The 19,418-nt window shown below is 29.5% G+C and overlaps 2 protein-coding genes across 2 annotated transcripts in view; one reads left to right on the forward strand and one right to left on the reverse strand.

The window, feature by feature from the left end:
- LOC141344410 (protein APCDD1-like) overlaps positions 1–19,418 on the forward strand; it is a 122,599-nt gene that overhangs the window by 66,619 nt on the left and 36,562 nt on the right. The gene's annotated exons all lie outside the window — the stretch shown is intronic.
- On the reverse strand, positions 8,700–9,967 carry LOC141344193 (forkhead box protein L2-like). The gene has a single exon (XM_073848989.1). It carries the CDS (start codon positions 9,744–9,746, stop codon positions 8,877–8,879), a length of 870 nt encoding a protein of 289 aa, XP_073705090.1. The 5' UTR covers positions 9,747–9,967; the 3' UTR covers positions 8,700–8,876.

Below are 19,418 nucleotides of genomic sequence, written 5' to 3' on the forward strand. Positions count from 1 at the left end.
TGAGCTTTTAAGAGCTCATATTATTTGAAAGACTACATGGAATATTTGCATAAAACACACAAATGCATAAAATCAGCAGGATTATTATTTACACACTTAGCATAAAAACAAACAAAAGTGTCCTTAAAATTAAGCATTGAAATCATAAATGCTGCATGAACAGCATCAGCCCAAGAATATGCAAAAAATATTTACAGCATATAAGATAAATAGGAAAATTATATTTTAGCATACAGTACATGTTAAATATTTTTTTAAATAATGTGCTTTTATTTTAAATTAAATTTATATTTTGTGAGCTTTTAAGAGCTCATATTATTTGAAAGACTACATGGAATATTTGCATTAAAACACACAAATGCATACAAAAAACACCTAAATGCATAAAAAAACAGGATTATTATTGACATACAAAACTTGTTAATTTTGTGTATCCAGTTTACATTAAATACTTTTCAAAAAGTTTAAATAATGTGCTTTTTATATTTTTTATATACAGACATTTTTGAAATGATTGTATTATTAGTTTTAATGAGCTCATATTATTTGAAAGACTGCATGATTGTCTGCATAAAAATACCTAAATGCATAAAAACAGCAGAATTATTATTTACCTACTCCGCATTAAAAAAATCCTTAAAAATCTAGCATTAAAACCATTTAAAACCATATTGCATGAACAGCATCAGCCCAATAATATGCACAATTCTTAACAAAGGATATGCGAAAAAGGAAAATTGATAATTTTCTGTATACAGACATTTGCAAATTATTTAATTCATGTTTGATTTTTTTCATAGCTCTAATGAGCTCATATTATTTGAAAGGACCTTATTTTTTTTAAACACTACAAAGGCATTTAAAGGGATTTAAATGGTGAAATAATCAAAGACCTTCAAATACATTCCTATACCTTTTGAACCTAAAATTTTATATTTATTGACATTATGCATCAAATACCTAAATGCATAAAAAGAGCAACTTAGCATTTAAAAAATTATCGAAAATGTCTTTAAAAATCAATCACTGAAATCAATAATATTGCAAGAACAGTATCAGTCCAATAATTTGCTAAATTCTTAACTCATCTGAACAGGAAAACTGATCATTTTCTGTATACAGACATTTGCAAATTATTTAATTCATGTTTTATTTTATTTATAGCTCTAAAGCTCATATTATTTGAAAGAACCTTATTTTATTTGTTTTAAACACTACAAAGGCATTTAAAGGGATTTAACTGGTGAAATATTTTAAGACCTTCATATACATTCTTATACCTTTGAACCTAAAATTTTTATATTTATTGACATTATAATGCATTAAAAGAAGAGCAACTTAGCATTTAAAAAAATTAGCAAAAATGTCTTTAAATTTTTATCCCTGAAATATTGCATGAACAGCATATTTGATGTTTTTTATATATACATTTTAAATACCAATTTGCTTAAATGAGCTTTTATGAGTTCATATTATTTTTTAGATGGAAAAATGGAATATTTGTATTACAATGTACATTTTCACACTACGAAGGCAGTTTAAAACTGACTAGAAGACAAGCGATTAAAATGGTGAAATACACATTTGAACCCAAAATCTTGATATTCATTGATGCATCAAACACCTAAGTGCTAAAAAAAAGCAGAATTATTATTCCAACCATAATGCATAGACTTTTGGGTCCAAAAGTAACAAAAAACACGATTTCTCCCTCATTACCAGTTCACAGCATATTTATGTTGCTGCTAATTATGTGCATAAAAATATAGTTTATTATTGCATTCAGTTTTTTTTCCAAACCTGTAATGTTTCATGCATGTTCTGTATGGATGTTTTCCTGTGAGTTATCACTTTGTCTGCTTTGGTGACTCTGAATGTCACTATAATGAATGATTTTGCACTTGAGGGTCATTAGGAGCGATTATTATCCTAACGAATCTGACAGCACTTTAGTACTGTACTCTCCTCTCTCTTTATACAGAGAGACATGAATGAAGTGGCTCAGAAAATTGAAAGTAGTTCTGAGAAAACCTGCAGCGTTTGTTTGATCAGATGCTTTGATATTTTTGTATCTAATTTCAGGATAAATACATGTATATGTTTGTCTAGTTGTGGAACTACTGAAATAATCCACTGGATTTACAGAGATGCATCATTTTCCAGATTAATACACAGGTGAAGATATTGATGGTTAATCTGATGCTGATGAATGACTGTTATAATAAGCATTATTTGCACAGCATTTTTGTCTTATTGCTGGGGTGTCAGTTGTAACACTGTAAAAACTATTTTTTTACTCAGACATTGCTATTAAATTTTACAAATAGTTACAAGTAACACTGGGTTAAATGTAAAAGTTTGCAGTAAAAATACTGGAATATTTCTTGTACATTAATCTTTGAGAATCATTTTTTTTTTACAGCATATGAATAATTGTAACTCTTAACATGCTGCTTCTACAATCTGTTTAATGTGTCTGAAATGTCAGTTCAAGTGCATATATGTGTGCATATTAAAGTACGATTCTACAACATTAAATCAGACTTAAAGAAGAGTTTCTTTCTGTAATAGGAACAGATGCAATATTTTAAGAGAACCTGTACACATTATAACAGACTATATAAACATGATTTCATCTTTGGTGCATTTACTAAATGTGCAAAACCTGGCAAATCTAATTCACTTCTTCAAGTATAAGAGAGAAATGCTAAATCAAATGAGTAAATAAAATACGACTGACCTGTAAATGCTGTGGTCTGATGGATTCGAGACTGATTTCAGCTTTATCTTCATCCTGGATCAGAATTGTGGTTCTGGTTTGATGTTGATGATCCGTATGTGATCACAAACACACGTCACAGTTCTGGAAAAAGCCTTTAGTATTTTCATGAGAGAATATCTACTGCTACAGCACTGGAAGCTTCAACAAAAATACTAATATTCTCTTTTTTTCCCTCTCTCCCTCTATCCCTCTCTCTCTCTCACACACACACACACACACACACACACAATGAAAATGTCGTAGTTTTAAAAGGTGCATGGCTTTAAATTTTTCCAAATAAACATTACATAAATTAATGCATAAACAAGAATTTTTACTTCACATGCCACTATTCCTGTAAATGAAGGGTTTGAAAAAAGTTATCTACAAGAGAAATCCATTGCATGAATCTCATTCTTTATCTTATTGCATGCACAGCAACAACCCACAAATGTCAAATTATTAACACTGCAACAAAACACCGGAATGCATAAAATGCCTAAATGCATTTTTCTCATATTATTTGAAAGACTACCTATTTTATGCATAAAGACACAAATGTATAAACAAACACCTGAATGCATAAAAATAGCAGAATTATTATTTATCTTTGCATTAAAAAAACAGTCCTTAAAATCAAGCATCATTATTATTGCATGAACAGCGTTAGCCCAAAAATGTCAAATTATTAACATCGCAACAAAACACCTGAATGCATAAAAATAGCAGAATTATAATTTAGCTTAGCATTAAAAATAATAATAATAATAATAATAATAATAATAATAATAATAATAATAATAATAAAACAGTCCTTAAAATTAAGCACTGAAATCATTATTATTGCATGAACAGCATTAACCCAAATATGTAAATTTTTAACAGCAATTTTAAAATCATTTTTAAATATTTTGGGAGTTTTTTTAAGCTCATATTATTTGGAAGACTACCTATTTGTATGCATAAAGACACAAATGTATTAAAAAAACACCTGAATGCATAACAAATTACCTTTGCATTAAAAAACAGTCCTTAAATTCAAGCACTGACATCATTATTTTTGCATGAACAGCATCAGCCCAAAAATATGTCAAATTATTAACACCATATAGGCGTATTATAAAAACTGTATAAAAATTGATTAAAAAAAACACTTGAATGCATTTTTTTTACCTTAGCATTAAAAGTAATAAAAAAATAAAAATAAAAAAAACAGTTCTTAAAATCAAGCACTGAAATCATTATTATTGCATGAACAGCATTAACCCAAAAATATGCCCAATTATTAACACCGCATTAGAAAAACTGACAACTTTGTGTATACTTGAAATAATGTGCTTTTTACAAACAATCACAATCATTTAAAAATATTTTACGCCCATATTATTTGAAAGACTACATATTTGTATGCAAAAAGACACAAATGTATAGAAAAAACACCTTAGCATTAAAAGTAATAATTAAAAACGGTCCTTAAAATCAAGCACTGAAATTATTATTATTGCATGAACAGCATCAGTCCAAATATATGTCAAATTATTAACAGCACATAGGTGCATTAGAAAAACTGACAATTTTGTGTATAGCTGAAATAATGTACTTTTTATAAACATATATTTTAAACAGCAATTTTCAAATCATTTTAAAATATTTTAGGAGGTATTTTAAGCATATATTATTTGAAAGACTACATATTTGTATGCATAAAGACACAAATGTATAACCAAAACACCTGAATGCATAAAAAATTGCAGAATTATTAGCATTAAAACGTCTGCACTGAAATCATTATTATTGCATGAACAGCATCAGCCCAAGATTGTCAAATTATTAACACCACATAGGTGTATTAGAAAAACTGACAATTTTGTGTGTATAGCTGAAATAATGTGCTTTTTACAAACATATATTTTAAACAGCAATTTTTAAATAATTTTCAAATATTTGAGGTATTTTAAGCTCATATTGTTTGAAAGAATACCTATTTGTTTGCATAAAGACACAAATGTATTAAAACACCTGAATGCATAAAAAAAGCAGAATTATATTATATATTATAAATTATATTTACCTTAGCATTAAAAAACAGTCCTTAAAACTGTTTTACAAACATATATTTGAAATATTTTAGGATTTTTTTAAAGCTCATATTATTTGAAAGACTATATATTTGTAAAGACACAAATGTATAAAAAAACACCCAAATGCATAAAAAAGGCAGAATTATAATTTACCTTAGCATTAAAAATAATACAGTAATAAAAAACCTTAAAAGTCCTTAAAAGCAGGCACTGAAATCATTATTATTGCATGAACAACATAGACTGAATAGCTGTTTTACATAAGCAATTAACTTATAAATAACTAATATATTTTATGAACTTTTGATAATCAATTCATATTATTTGAAAGACATTATTTCACTATACACTCAAACAAACTGTCAAAATAAATAAGAAACCTTTTGTTTCAAAATGTGATTGATGCACACAATTTATATTTGTCTACAAAACTAATTTTAAGGATTTAACCCGTCTAGAGCATAATAAAATTATACTAATATTAATTATAAACATTATACTAAAGTTCACAGATTATGCTAATTCAACTTTTCTGACTATCTAAAATAAACAATAAATAATTAATGCGGAATCGCTCAGAAATCTATATTTTGTGATGTGCTTCTGGCGCCATCTAGTGGTCAAACATCAGCTCTTTGTGTTTGTTTCATTTTCTAAATGCATCATCTCAGTTCACAAAAACACCTCACATTAAATCCAACCTTGAACTCTGGAATAAAATCAAACTTACTAAAGATCTGCGTTGTTTTCTATGTCTCTATATCAAAATGACACGCTAGAATTGCGTTCTTGAATCCAAAATTAACACAGGCCTGTTTGGATTTATATATACCCCACACAGGCCATTTCTAATTATTCCTGACAGGTGGATGGATTTACATCACGTGTTCACGATCAGTCACGTGACACTCAGAAGGAATGCGGCCTTTACAGCTCTCGAATAAATAATTTCACAAAAACATGGGTGATTTGAGTCGTTTCTGTATTCGCCTTAGAGTTTTTGCACAATTGCCGGATTCTGGAAAAAGCGGAAATTCACTGTGTTTACAGTCAGATAAACATTGATCAGCCCTGTTCTTTTAATTCAATAGAATTAGTGTCAAATGCAAACATCAGCCGCGGTGATGCGCATTTTAAAACGCAGAAGACATCTAATAAAACATAAATAACGACTGATGTTTTAAAAGATTATCAATTAACATTTTTTTTTGTTTTAAATGCAAGCTTTGACGGACGGTCTGAAATCAAAATTAATGCATTATGCTTTTGAAAAGTTATGCATTTTTCATGCCTTAAGTTATGCATTTCAGCATTTTTAAGAGCAAATTGTTATTTGTCAAAATTTTGTTGCTCTCTGTTCATTCGCAAATATTAAAAGCAGAATCAGACCTGATTCTTTTAATGTGATTATTATTATAACGTAATAAAAACATATCGTCTGGCTGTCATTTACCAATAAGGCAATAAGTCTGAGGAGATGCACGTTTGCATGATTAGTTTCTGAAACAAAAGCAAACAAACAATAACAATAAAAACATGTTGTGCATGCATCGTTAATTTCCAGCCGGCGATCTGCGGAGTAATTCGCGTTTGCTTCGGTTTTCTTTTTTGAGTCTCGCTACAGGATTTTCAGCTGTTGTTTTTCTCTGATGTGAAAATATGGAACGGCTGGAATGAGCGATTCAGGCCTGTTTTCTCATGAACTTTCATTAAACCAGGCCTCCATCACAGTATGAAGGAATGAAAGACACTCACTGCCAACATTAGTACAGTATTCATACAAAACCAATGCCATTTGCTTTAGAATATCTGCTGTTTACAAACACAACATTGCAATCACTTCAATGCATATTTTTTAGTTTGATTTTTAATTTGTATTATTTTCGCATGCTTGCATTACGCGATTTATTTTATACTTTTCATGCAAACGTAATAAATTCGATTTGCATGAAACGAATGAATGCATTTATGAGATATACAGGCCTAATATTTTTTGCCAGTAAGATAAGACTAAATACAAATGCAAGGGCATATAAAAATACATTAATTCAAGAAAACATATTAGTGTTTACTAGAAATGATAAAATTAAAATTAAAAAACAGATTTTTCGTCGCTCGTGTATTGACCAATTCTTTATTTTGTAAACAAAATCGTTTTTTTTTATTCAAATTCAAAGACTTTTATAACAAGATAAGCTTTTTTGTAACCATTTTATTTTTCCAGAGAATGTGACAGAACACTAAACACTGATGCATTATTTCAATAGAGTTTATTTACGTCTGTTTGTTCACACGGAACGAAATCAAACACAATTGAAGATTGTCATCAGCTAACGGGCCTTACAATTACATTTACACTGATTATTTATTATAATGAATCCAATTTTCGCTCAGAAGGACAAATATCAATGACTAAAGCGCGATTAGAAGTCATTGTTCTCTCTTTTTTGGTAAAATGTGTATATTTTAGAATAACGGCACTGACTGAACCTTCTCACATCTATTGTTTCTCGACCTGAAAATAATGAGTACCTTATCTTTCTGAAAAATAATATCTAACAAACAAAATCTGTCATATCGAAATGACACGAAAGACTCGTTCTAGAATAAAAAATAAATATATTTGGCTTAATACACTCGTAAAAATAAAGTTTCCAAACGTTTTTTTTTTTTCTTTTGCAGTAAGGCCAGAGTAGAACCATTTTGGGTCTGAAATGAAAATGAATCCAATGTTTATGATGATTATGATTATGAAAGTCATGCACTTTAAGAGCAAATTGTTATTGTCAATATTTGATGCATTATGTTCTTTCGCAAATATATAAAGCAGAATCAGACCTAATTCTTTCAATGTTATTATTATTATAACTTCATAAAAACATATCGTCTGGCTGTCATTTACAATAAGGCAGTAAGTCTGAGGAGATGCACATTTGCATGATTAGTTTCTCAAAGAACATTTCAGTGAACAATTCTTAAAAGAAACCATTTTTTCTTAGTGTGAAGAACATTTGAATAATCTAAATAACCCTTTTCCACTATAAAGAACCTTTTCGGTTCCATGGATGTTTAAAGTAAACTATTGATGCCAAGAATCTTAATTTTTAGGAATGCACATTCCACTTTTTTTTCTTTTTTTTTTTTTAGAGACGAACCATTTTGGGTTCCTCAAAGAACATTTCAGTGATCAGTTTTTCTGAAGAACAGAATTTAATAATCCGAAAGAACCCTTTAATGGAAAGGTTCCACTGATATTAAAAGTTAACTATGTTGATGCCAATAAATAACCTTTATTTTTAACATTGCACATTCCACTTTTTTAAAGGTTTGTTTTAGAGTCGAACCATTTTGGGATTGAATACAATTTTTCTGAAGAACAGAATTTAATAATCCAAAGAACTCTTTAATGGAAAGGTTCCATTGATATTAAAAGTTAACCATTGATGCCAATTAAGAACTTTTATTTTTAAGAGTGCATATTCCACTTTCTTAGAGACGAAGCATTTTGGAATTGGATACAATTTTTCTGAAGAACAGAATTTAATAATCAAAAGAACTCTTTAATGTAAAGGTTCCATTGATATTAAAAGTTAACTATTGATGCCAATAACCTTTATTTTTAAGAATGCACATTCCACTTTTTTTCTCAGTGTTCATCGTATCGACTGTCAAAGACATTTTAATCAAAACAGTTTATTGAAAGCAAATAGAAAATAGTAAGTGCTGGTTTGACAATCCAAAATGTAAAAATCACAATGGTCCCAAACAATTTCGCAAATGTTTTTTTTTCGTTCTAAACTGAATTTTAGATCACGAAACTGAAGGCATTTTTGTAAAACGTGTTTATCCTGAAGCGATCAAATCAAAAACTACTGATTTAGAATTTCAAAACAACCATTTCTCCACGCAGTCCAGAACATCTAGCGACTGAGATTCAGTTCAGATCTGTTTGTTCTTCAGCAACAAAAGTTACCCTGTTTACCTTGCTGGATGCGTAAAACCAGTTCCGAGTCCCGTTTGGACATTCCCTCGGTTCAAATGTCAATCCGCGAGTGTAACGAGGAGTTTTTGGCCTCGTGGTCCCAGTACGAGTAGAGCTCGGCTGGTTGCCGGGAGCAGGTGAACTGCAAAGCGGCCGCGGAGTTGGACGGCACCGGCGAGGGCTGCTGCTGCTGCGCCTGGTGCTGGTGGTGCCCCATCCCGCTGTACGAGTTCATCATGTTGGGCAGGCCCATGGCTTGCATTCGACTATAGGGGTTGTACGACGGAGCGGACAGTCCTTTCATGGGACCCATGTTGCCGTTGGCCATCTGGCAGGACGCGTAGCTCATCGGCGGAGGAGGCTGCGCCAGCGGCCAGCTGTTGTTCATGAAGCCGGACTGGAGGTATTTGGGCGCGGGGAGGTAGCTGCCGTATCCGTCGCCGCCGAAGAGAGACTTGCCCGGCTGGAAGTGAGCCGCAGGCGGTCTGAAAGGCCGCTTCATGCGCCTCCGACGCCGGTAGTTGCCCTTCTCGAACATGTCCTCGCAGGCCGGATCCAGAGTCCAGTAGTTGCCCTTGCGCTCCCCGCCGCCTTCCCGGGGAACTTTGATGAAGCACTCGTTGAGACTCAGGTTGTGTCGGATGCTGTTTTGCCAGCCCTTCTTGTTCTTCTCATAGAAGGGGAACTTGGTGATGATATACTGGTAGATGCCGGAGAGGGTCAGCCTCTTCTCCGAACTCTCCCGGATGGCCATAGCGATCAGAGCCACGTACGAATACGGCGGCTTCTGCGACGGATCCACCTTGTCCGAACTGGGCTCCTGGACCGGCTCGTCCTTCGCGAACTCTTCTTTCTTCACCGCGTTCGTGTCGTGCACCATCAAAGCCATTGCGTCATCATCTAAGCTATGGTAAGATGCCATCACTTGAAAAACACAAGCAAACAAAACATCAAAACAAACCCCGGTGCCTAAGTGTGCACGGCGATAAAGGTCTGTTTGGTACCTGATTCTAGCTCTGGAGGTTTGGGTTACGCATCAGGTCACCGCGGATCCATAAATGACCAGACTTTTGGGTGAAATAGCAGCTGCTGCTTCGGTAACGCTCGGCTTTTGCTGTGAAGGACTCGAGATCTCGATGTGGTTTAAGCTTGAAGCTTCTCCTGGAAGATCCTGCAACTTTTTTCCCCCTCGTGTGAAAGGCGAAACTCTGCTGTCGTCAGACTCAACTCGCGCTGATCTTCTCATCATCATCATCATCATCATCATATTCCGCTTTCGTCACGTCTCTCTCATCGCTTCGCAAACCAACCGATGCGTTTTCCGCCAGAATAACACCTTTATCACCGAATGCACTCCAGGCTATGATATTTACACAATTTATATTGCGCGTTCACGGTAACAGCCTCAAGACTAGCCTATCACTTATTTATGTTTTGCGATTATAACAAAGATATGGACGTCACCTTTTCCCCATTTTTTAATTTATAGAGAGAATTATTCTTGATCAATTGATGTGGCCAAAGTCCATAATTTCACATCTTGATAAATGTTTATTTAAGTAATTTATTAATCACTTAGCGCCTTATTTGAACACCTTTATCCATTTTATCTTTATTATATCTTTGTTTTATTGCATATTTCTTTTTCTTGTCTGTGTATAATGCCTTGGCAATGCAAACAAAGTATATATATTTATATATTTTTTAACATTTTTGAAGATTCAACTCCACCTACCAGTAATATTTAAAAAATTAAAAAAAAAAACATTCCGTGATGTAATTTGTTTCATAAATTTAAATCGCTATTTTATGCCATAACCCTCTTTTATTTCTAGATTTATCGTCAAGCCATATTTAACATAATTCCTCAAAATATAGAAAAATATTTTATGTTTTACATGTGTGTTACATTTTAAAAAACAAAAACAAATAAAATAAAATATGAAATATAATTAAATAAAATAACATTTAGTTTAAAATAAAGATTCAATAATGCATTTTATATAGCCTATTGTATATAATATACTTTTATACAAAATATTATTTTGAGGTCTAGAAAAAAAGAACACGATTTTTTTTGAATGAAGTGTGTATTTCCAAATAATAGGCGCAGATATTGATCGCCAAGCCTAGTGTATTCATGCAACATGCATCAGTTTATTCAGATCGCAGTGTGTCTCTCTCTCTCTCAGGTGTAGCAGCTGTGTGTTGTGTATGTCATCAGCATCTATCGGCTCCTTCACGCCTCTGAAACTGAACAGAGAGCGCGCGTTTGTTTAGTGTTTAGTGAGGTGAAACACCGCAGTCGATCTGTCGCGCTCAAGCGCGCGTCCGTGCGCGTTACACGCACTTTCACTTAAGTGACAGCCTTAATCGCTTAATTGATTGTCAAAAACACACATTAAAACATTTGTAAATAATTTTTAATAATAATTTAACCTAATAATAAAACTACTTTACATACATGGGATTCGGTATGATTTCAGTCGAGTTTCTAAAGTGGTGGTTCAACAAAATTATTTGCTCAAAGCTTTTCACAATACTTTGGTAGGCTCATTATAATGAATAAAAATAATTATTGCATTTTAATATTTTTTTAGCATAAAATAATGTCTTATATCTCTTAAACCAAGCATTTTGTCATGTCCCTGCAGCCACCTCATTAAGTTTGTACTTAGAAAATTATTGACGAAATGTCATAAAATTTGATAAAAACAGACTTTAAAGTCTGAATTCAACCCTAACTATTCTATACCCCTAATGATTTAGACACTATTCATGTGACATTATTTACCAGAAATCATATCATTCAGGTTCAAATAGTGCTGCAGAAAATTGTTAATAGTATCATACTTTTTATATTTATATTTTTGAGGCATATTTTAGCCAGAGAGGGTACTGTCAAGCTTAACAACTCAACCCATGTTAGATAAAATTAAGATGTAAAATGATTATTTTTCAACATTTTATTTTATTCCATTATTATTTACAATGTTTTTCTTTCTCCTATAGCTACATGAGAAGCAGTGTCCATTTTGAGTGAAAAACCTCAACCCCATTACAAATATAAGTATTTTTCATTGTTACAGGGTTGCAAACGTGTGACAGAGTTGAGTAATTTTAATCATTTAAATTAAATAAATAAATGAATAAATAAAATATTAATGGTTTCAGGAAATATATACTTACCAAAATCATGACAACTCATTTTTTGTTATAACTAGAATTTTTGATATAATATATCCACTTAAACTTTGACAAACATCCTACATTAGAAATAGCACCACATTTGCAAAGAAACTGCAAACAGTGTTGGCCATGCAGATATGTTGACCCAGAAATAAGGGGACAATATGAGATAGAAACGAAACCAAAAATGAAAACTGAAGGCAATGCATTCCTTCAAATGTGTTACAGACTTCAACCCCGTCCCGCCTTGTTACGTTTACTTTTTAGAAAAAAAAATGTCTTGCAGATTACTATTTGACATGTTAAGGACTAAAACAATTAAATTTAGGTTTTAGTTAAACACTGAAAAATTATTAATTTAATTTACTAATTTTAAGGTAAGTGATTGCAATCAATTTATTTTAGCTACATTTAAATAAACACATTTAGTTGACTAACTTTCAACCTTTTTTGTTTTTGTTTTTAAATGTATCTAAAATAAATAGTTTGCAAACACTTACTTAAAAAATGTAGTAAATTAAATGAATCATTTAAGTGTTTAACTAAAACCACAATTTTATTGTTTTAGTCCTTAACATGTCAGATAGTAATTAGCAAGAAATGCATGGATTCTTAATTGTTTTCCCTATATTTTTTTTTTCAAATATAATATTCAAAAAAGTTAATTAAATCTTTTTTTTTTCAGTAAACTTCTGCATTCATTTTTTTTTTTTTACAAAAATAAGGAGACTATAGACACACAATGTGTGTAATTTTAGCTTCAATCCTGTAAAATGTGAAAAATATGTTAAACGTTACATTTGTTATCATTAAATTGTTATCAGGGACACATGAGCAGGTAGATCTTTGTTTTATAACAAGTTCTTTGTAAAATTCTTTTTAAACCTCATCTCTATTTGACTTTTTTCCCTACAATTCTGCATTTATATCTCGCAATTCTGACTTTTTATTCACAATACTGAGATAATATCTGACAGTTCTGATTTTTTAAGCAATTATGCATTTATATTTTACCATTATAAAAGTTTATATCTTGCAATTCAGATTTTTTTCCTCACAATTCAGACTTTTATTTTCAGCAATACTATGTTTATATCTTGCAATTCTGACTTTTTTCCACAATACTGAGTTTATATCTGGCAATTCTGAACTTTTCTCATAATTCTCATAATTCTCATAATTTTTTTGCAATTCTTAATTTATATCTTGCAATTCTAACTTTTCATTTATATTAATATCTGATATTAATATTATTAATATCTGACAGTTCTGATTTTTTGAGCAATTATGCATATTTTATATTTTACAATTATGTTTATATCTTGCAATTCAGATTTTTTCCTCACAATTCAGACTTTTTTTCAGCAATTCTGCATTTATATCTTGCAATTCTGACTTTTTTTACAATACTGAAAAATATGTGGGCAGAAAAGTTAGTTTTTTTCTTTTTTCTCTCTTTCTAAGCTCAAGTCAGCACAATTTTAATACAAAGAAATAAATAAACCTTAAATCTTAAAAAAAAATAATATATATATATATGTATATATATATATATAAAATTATAAAATAATGTTTTCAAAATTTTATAATTTGAATAATGAAATACAAATTCAGGTTTTTTTTGCAGTTCTGACTTTCTCACAATTATACAATTATATATGTTTATATCTTGCAATTCAGATTTTTTCAGCAATTATGCATTTATATCTTGCTATAATAATGTAGATGTTTGTTTTATGACAAGTTCTGTGTAAAATCCTTTTTAAACTAATCTCAATTTGTCCATTACAGGATTGAGAATCTCAATCAAAAAATAAATAAATAAATAAAATAAAAATAAAAATAAGTGATCTTTAATGTCTGTTTTTTTGGAGGTTTGACACACATATATATATATATATATGTGACCCTGGACCACAAAACCAGTCTTAAATCGTTGGGGTAAGTTTGTAGCAATAGCCAAAAATACATAGTATGGGTCAAAATTATTGATTTTTCTTTTATGCCAAAAATCATTAGGAAATTAAGCAAAGATCATGTTCCATGAAGATTTTTTGTAATATTCCTACTATAAATATATCAAAATGTAATTTTTGATTAGTAATATGCATTGTTAAGAACTTAATTTGGACAACTTTAAAGTTGATTTTCACAGTATTTAGATTTTTTTGCACCTTTAGATTCCAGATTTTCAAATAGATGCATCTCGGCCAAATATTGTCCTATCCTAGACTTAAATTATAATAAGACTGCAATGCAAATCAATCTGAAAGCCATAGACGATCTCAAATGCAGCATTATGTCACAGGAACACTCAGCATGTTGAATCCACAACATTTATATTCTATTAAAAGCTGAAGTAATCCAGCAGGCTCATATTTTCAATAGACTATAGCACATTTAAGGGACAAGTCAGAAACTTCCTGCCAAGCTCTTTGAAAGGAGGATGTTTATGGTTCAAAGTGCAAGAATGCAGATGGACTGAAGCTCCGGGTCAGTGGGACGCCGCAGACCTGATCAACATCAGCCAACATCAGACTCAATGCACACAGACTTTCACTCAAGGTGTTTCTATATGTGCTACAGTAATGGCCTGTGCAGCCTGCTGAATTTATCAAACCTCCTTCAGAATATGGCAGACATGAGCCGGCTTATGTGCACTTTACATCATGTTTCAATTTAACAAAGTACAGCTTTATAAGAGCTTTACATCCTTAAGTTCTTTTACGAGTTCTTTAGATCTTAACAAAAATATCTAATGATTCAAAGAGCCTAGAATATAAAAAACTGATCTGAAACACCTACAATGAAATGTCTAGATCTCTTACACATTTTAAAGAAACACACATACAGTCAACATTTGCTTGCTATTCTGACTTTTTTTTTACAATACTGAGATTATATCTGGCAATTCAAAAAAGTTTAATAATTCTGACTTCGATTTAGAAAATGAATAAAAAAAAACATCTTATATGACGTTTATATAAATTGACTTATTTTAAAGATTATAATTTTACATTAAATTATAAAATTGTAAAAAATTTTAATTAAAGATTAAAAAATATTATTTAATATACTGAATAAAATAAGAAAATATAAATAGATTTATTTTTTTCAGCAATTCTGCATTTATATCTCAAAATTATACACTTATATCTTGCAATACTATATTGTTTTAGCAATTATGCATTTATATCTTGCAATTCTGAATTTTTCTCATAATTCAGACTTTTTTTCTGCAATTCTGCATTTATATCTTGCAAATCTGACTTTCCCCCCCACAATACTGAGTTATTGAAAAATATGTGGGTAGAAAAGTTAGTTTTTGTCTTTTTTTCTCTCTAAGCTCAAGAAAGCACAATGCCATTGTTAATACAAATGAATAAATAAAAATAATAAAACCCTTAAATCTTAAAATAATAAATAAATTAACTAATTAAAAACAATCTTTAAAACCAAAAAGAATACCCTTTTTTTTATAAAATGACTGAGTGACCATAAACCTGGTTGCATTTAGAAAAAAGTAATATTTAAATAAAGCTGAAAAACTAGGTTAATATTTAATTGTTAAATTATTTATATTATTTATTAAGAATATTTGTAATATATTTAAATTATTAAAATAATTATAATAAAATATATTATAATATATTATAATATGTCTGATATTTTTAATATTTTAATATAATCTTTATTTGTTTTATAACATTGTTATAATTAAATTTATTTGCATAATTTGTCATAATTATTATTTTGTAATATTTTATTTGATTGTTCTAATATTTATTAATTTGAACATTAAAATAAAAATGTGGGTTTTAATTTTATATATTTACGGTAGGAAATTTACAAAATATGTTCATGGAACATGATCTTTACTTAATATCCTAATGATTTTGGCGCAAAAGAAAAATCGATAATTTTGACCCACGCAATGCATTTCTGGCTATTGCTACAAATATACCCATGATATTTATGATTATTATATTATTTTATGATTTTAATCATTATTTTTAACATTTAATTATTTTTTTAAAAAAAATATATATTCTTTATACTAGATTTAAAAAATCTAAATAGTGAGAAAATAATATTTTTAATTAATGAAAAAAATGAACAAATATTTTTTATTAGATTTAGGGTGTAGATTGATTATTCTTGAGTTTACTTTATCATATTACCATATTAAGTTAAAGCAAAAAAGTGCATGCTGTATGTTAATCAGAAATGCCTTCATAGCACAAAGCATGTGTGTTTTCCTATTATTATGTACTAAAATAACGACATCTCTGTGGTATAAGCCAGACTCAGCTTTATTCTCGAGGTTGAGCGAGTGTTTCTCTGTGGTCCGAGCCGGCGGAGCGTTAATGTGGGGTGGAGGGGCTTCCTCACTTTGTAAAGGCCGGGATTGACCTCTGCCTTAAATTACAAAGCCCATAGAGCGCTCGCTCTTCCTGAAGCGTTTCTGCTTTGAGAGCGAGAGCCTGTTTTCCTTTCTTATCGGCCGCAGGAAGCGTATGGGAAGCTCTCAGCCGTTCTCCCAACAACCCGCCTGTCAAATTATTATAATATATTACAGTCAGCGAGAGCATCTGCACACATTCAGACACAGAACCACATCAATGATTAATAATTGAATGATCGCAGCTGATTAAATGGAATAAAAGATTGATTTCACTGGTAAAGCAGGTTAGTTAACGACACTGCTTTAAATGACTGATATCTGTCAGCAGATTTATTGAAAGTCATTAGAATGTGATTAATGCAAATTAAAAACTGACAGTGACTTTTAATATGTTCTTATATATTATTGTATGTAATATTATCAAGACAAATTGATTCAGTAAAAATTTGTATTAAATATTTAAAAAAATGTAATATATTGAATTAAATAATAAAATATAAATTCTGCATTTATATCAAAATCATACGTTTCTATCTTGTGATTCTGATATTTTTTTTTGCAATTTTGCATTTATATCTCACAATCCTGTTTTTTCCCTTACAATTCTGACATTATATTCACAATACTGAGTTAATATCTATAACTTCTGATTTTTTAAGTTTATATCTCACAATTCAGATTTTTTTAAATGAATAATATGTTTGTAAAATTAATGAAATATTAAAAAATATTATTTATTATTTTTTTGCAGTTATGACTTTCTGCAATTCTGCATTTATATATATATATATATATATATATATATATAGTTTAATTTTTTTATTTTATAATTTCTTATTTATATACACACACATTTACTGCAATTATAAAATATATTTGTAAAATTAATTAAAAAATTTTAAATATTATTTTGCAGATCTGACTTTTTCTGTAATTCTGCATTTATATCTCACAATTATATATGTTCATATCTTGCAATTCTGATTTTTTCAGCAATTATGCATTTATATCTTACAATAAGTTTATATCCCGCAATTCAGATTTTTTTCTCATAATTCTAACTTTTTTTCCCCAGCAATTCTGCATTTATATCTTGCAATTCTGAATTCTTCTCATAATTCTGACTTTTTTTTCTGCAATTCTGCATTATTTCATCATTTTTTCACAATACTGAGTTAATAAAAAAATGCGGGCAGAAAATGTAGTTGTCTTTTTTTTCAAGAAATTATAATTACAAATGATTTATTTTCTTATTAAGAATTATTAATACAAATAAATACTTTTAAAAATTATACATTTAATGAATTATAAAAATGTGTTTGTAATGTTTAATTAAATATTAAAAAATATTATTTAATATATTAAATAAAATAATTAAAAAAGTAAAATATTTAATTTTTAAATATATTTAAATGAAACAAAATGTGTTTACTTTTTTTATAAAATAAAAAAAAATTATTCATCATATTAAATAAAATACTAACTCAACATAATAATCATATATTAAAATTACAAATATGACAAGAAAACAAATATTTAAATGTAACATACTAATACAAATAATAAATTTTATTATGCAAGTTAGTAGTAATTTACCATAAAAGTCACCTTTTGAACTGCAAAGAGGTGTTTCAATGTGTCGAACCTTTAACACCTTCATCCCTGCATGTATCATCTGCTGATAGGATCTACATGGCAGACCCTGGAGGAAAACTAAATGAGACAATAAGAAGGCAAACAGCTCTGTTGCATTGGCGCAGCCGCAGACCGGTGTGTGTGCGTGAGGTTTGATGCTTATCTGCGCTGCACAGCCGCGGGGAGTTAAAGCTGCACAAATGCTCCTTTGATCGGCCAAGAGGAAACGCTCTCGCGCGGCTATTTCTGGCTCACCTCTGCTCTTTTGTTTCTGTGGAGCAGCAGGTGAAGGTGTCCAAGCTCATGCTGCACTTTACTGAAGATCAGCCCACAATAATCAAGCCCACACTGAACTCCTGGAAACACACAAACACACGCAGCATTCATTTATTACAAAATACAAAATGACCAACCTGGAAAAAAATTCTAAAATTATTTAAATAATTATTTAACTAGAAATTTAAATATTATTTTACTTTTCTTGACTCAGAAATTGCTAGTAAATTTCACAAAGTATTAAAAAAAAGTTTTTAGATTTTTCTTAATATTTACAGTGCACATTACTGTATCATATTTTTAAATATTTTTTTATTTCACATATATTTAGGGTGTACATTGATTTGTGACAAACTTTATCATATTCTAATTTTTTATTTTTTATTTCACATAAATAGTTAGGTGTACATTGATTATTCTCAAATGAACTATCATAATTCTTACGCTTTTTTATTTTACATATTTAGGGTGTACATTGATTTACGACAAACTCAGACAAATTTTATCATTTTTTATATTTTTATTTTACATAAATATTTAGGTGTACATTGATTATTCTCAAATAAATCATATAATTTTTTTTAAAGTTTATTTTAATTTCACATATATTTAAGTGTATACTGATTTGCAACAAACACAGACAAACTTTATAATATTTTTAATTTTATTATTTTTTTAATTTTACATAAATATTTAGGTGTACATACATTGATTTTTCTCAAATGAAATGTATCATATTTTATTTTATTTTTTAAATGTCACATATTTAAGGTGTACATTGATTTGAGACAAACTTTATCATTTTTTTATCTTTTATTTTTAATTTTACATAAATATTAAGGTGTACGTACATTGATTATTCTCAAATGAATTATCATATTTAAAGTTTTTTTTTATTTCACATATATTTAGGGTGTACATTGATTTGTGACAAACTCAGACAAATTTGATCATTTTTTTTATTTTTTATTTTACATAAATATTTAGGTGTACATTGATTATTCTCAAATAAACTAGGTTTTTTATTTTTTTATTTCACATATTTAAGGTGTACACTGATTTGCGACAAACTCAGACAAACTTATATAA

Source organism: Garra rufa, chromosome 10 (assembly GCF_049309525.1).
Source record: "Garra rufa chromosome 10, GarRuf1.0, whole genome shotgun sequence".
NCBI classification, from domain to species: domain Eukaryota; kingdom Metazoa; phylum Chordata; class Actinopteri; order Cypriniformes; family Cyprinidae; genus Garra; species Garra rufa.

Excerpts from the sequence above, each read along its gene's own strand:
- LOC141344193 (XM_073848989.1), bottom strand. The coding sequence starts at position 9,746 with ATGGCATCTTACCATAGCTTAGATGATGACGCAATGGCTTTGATGGTG.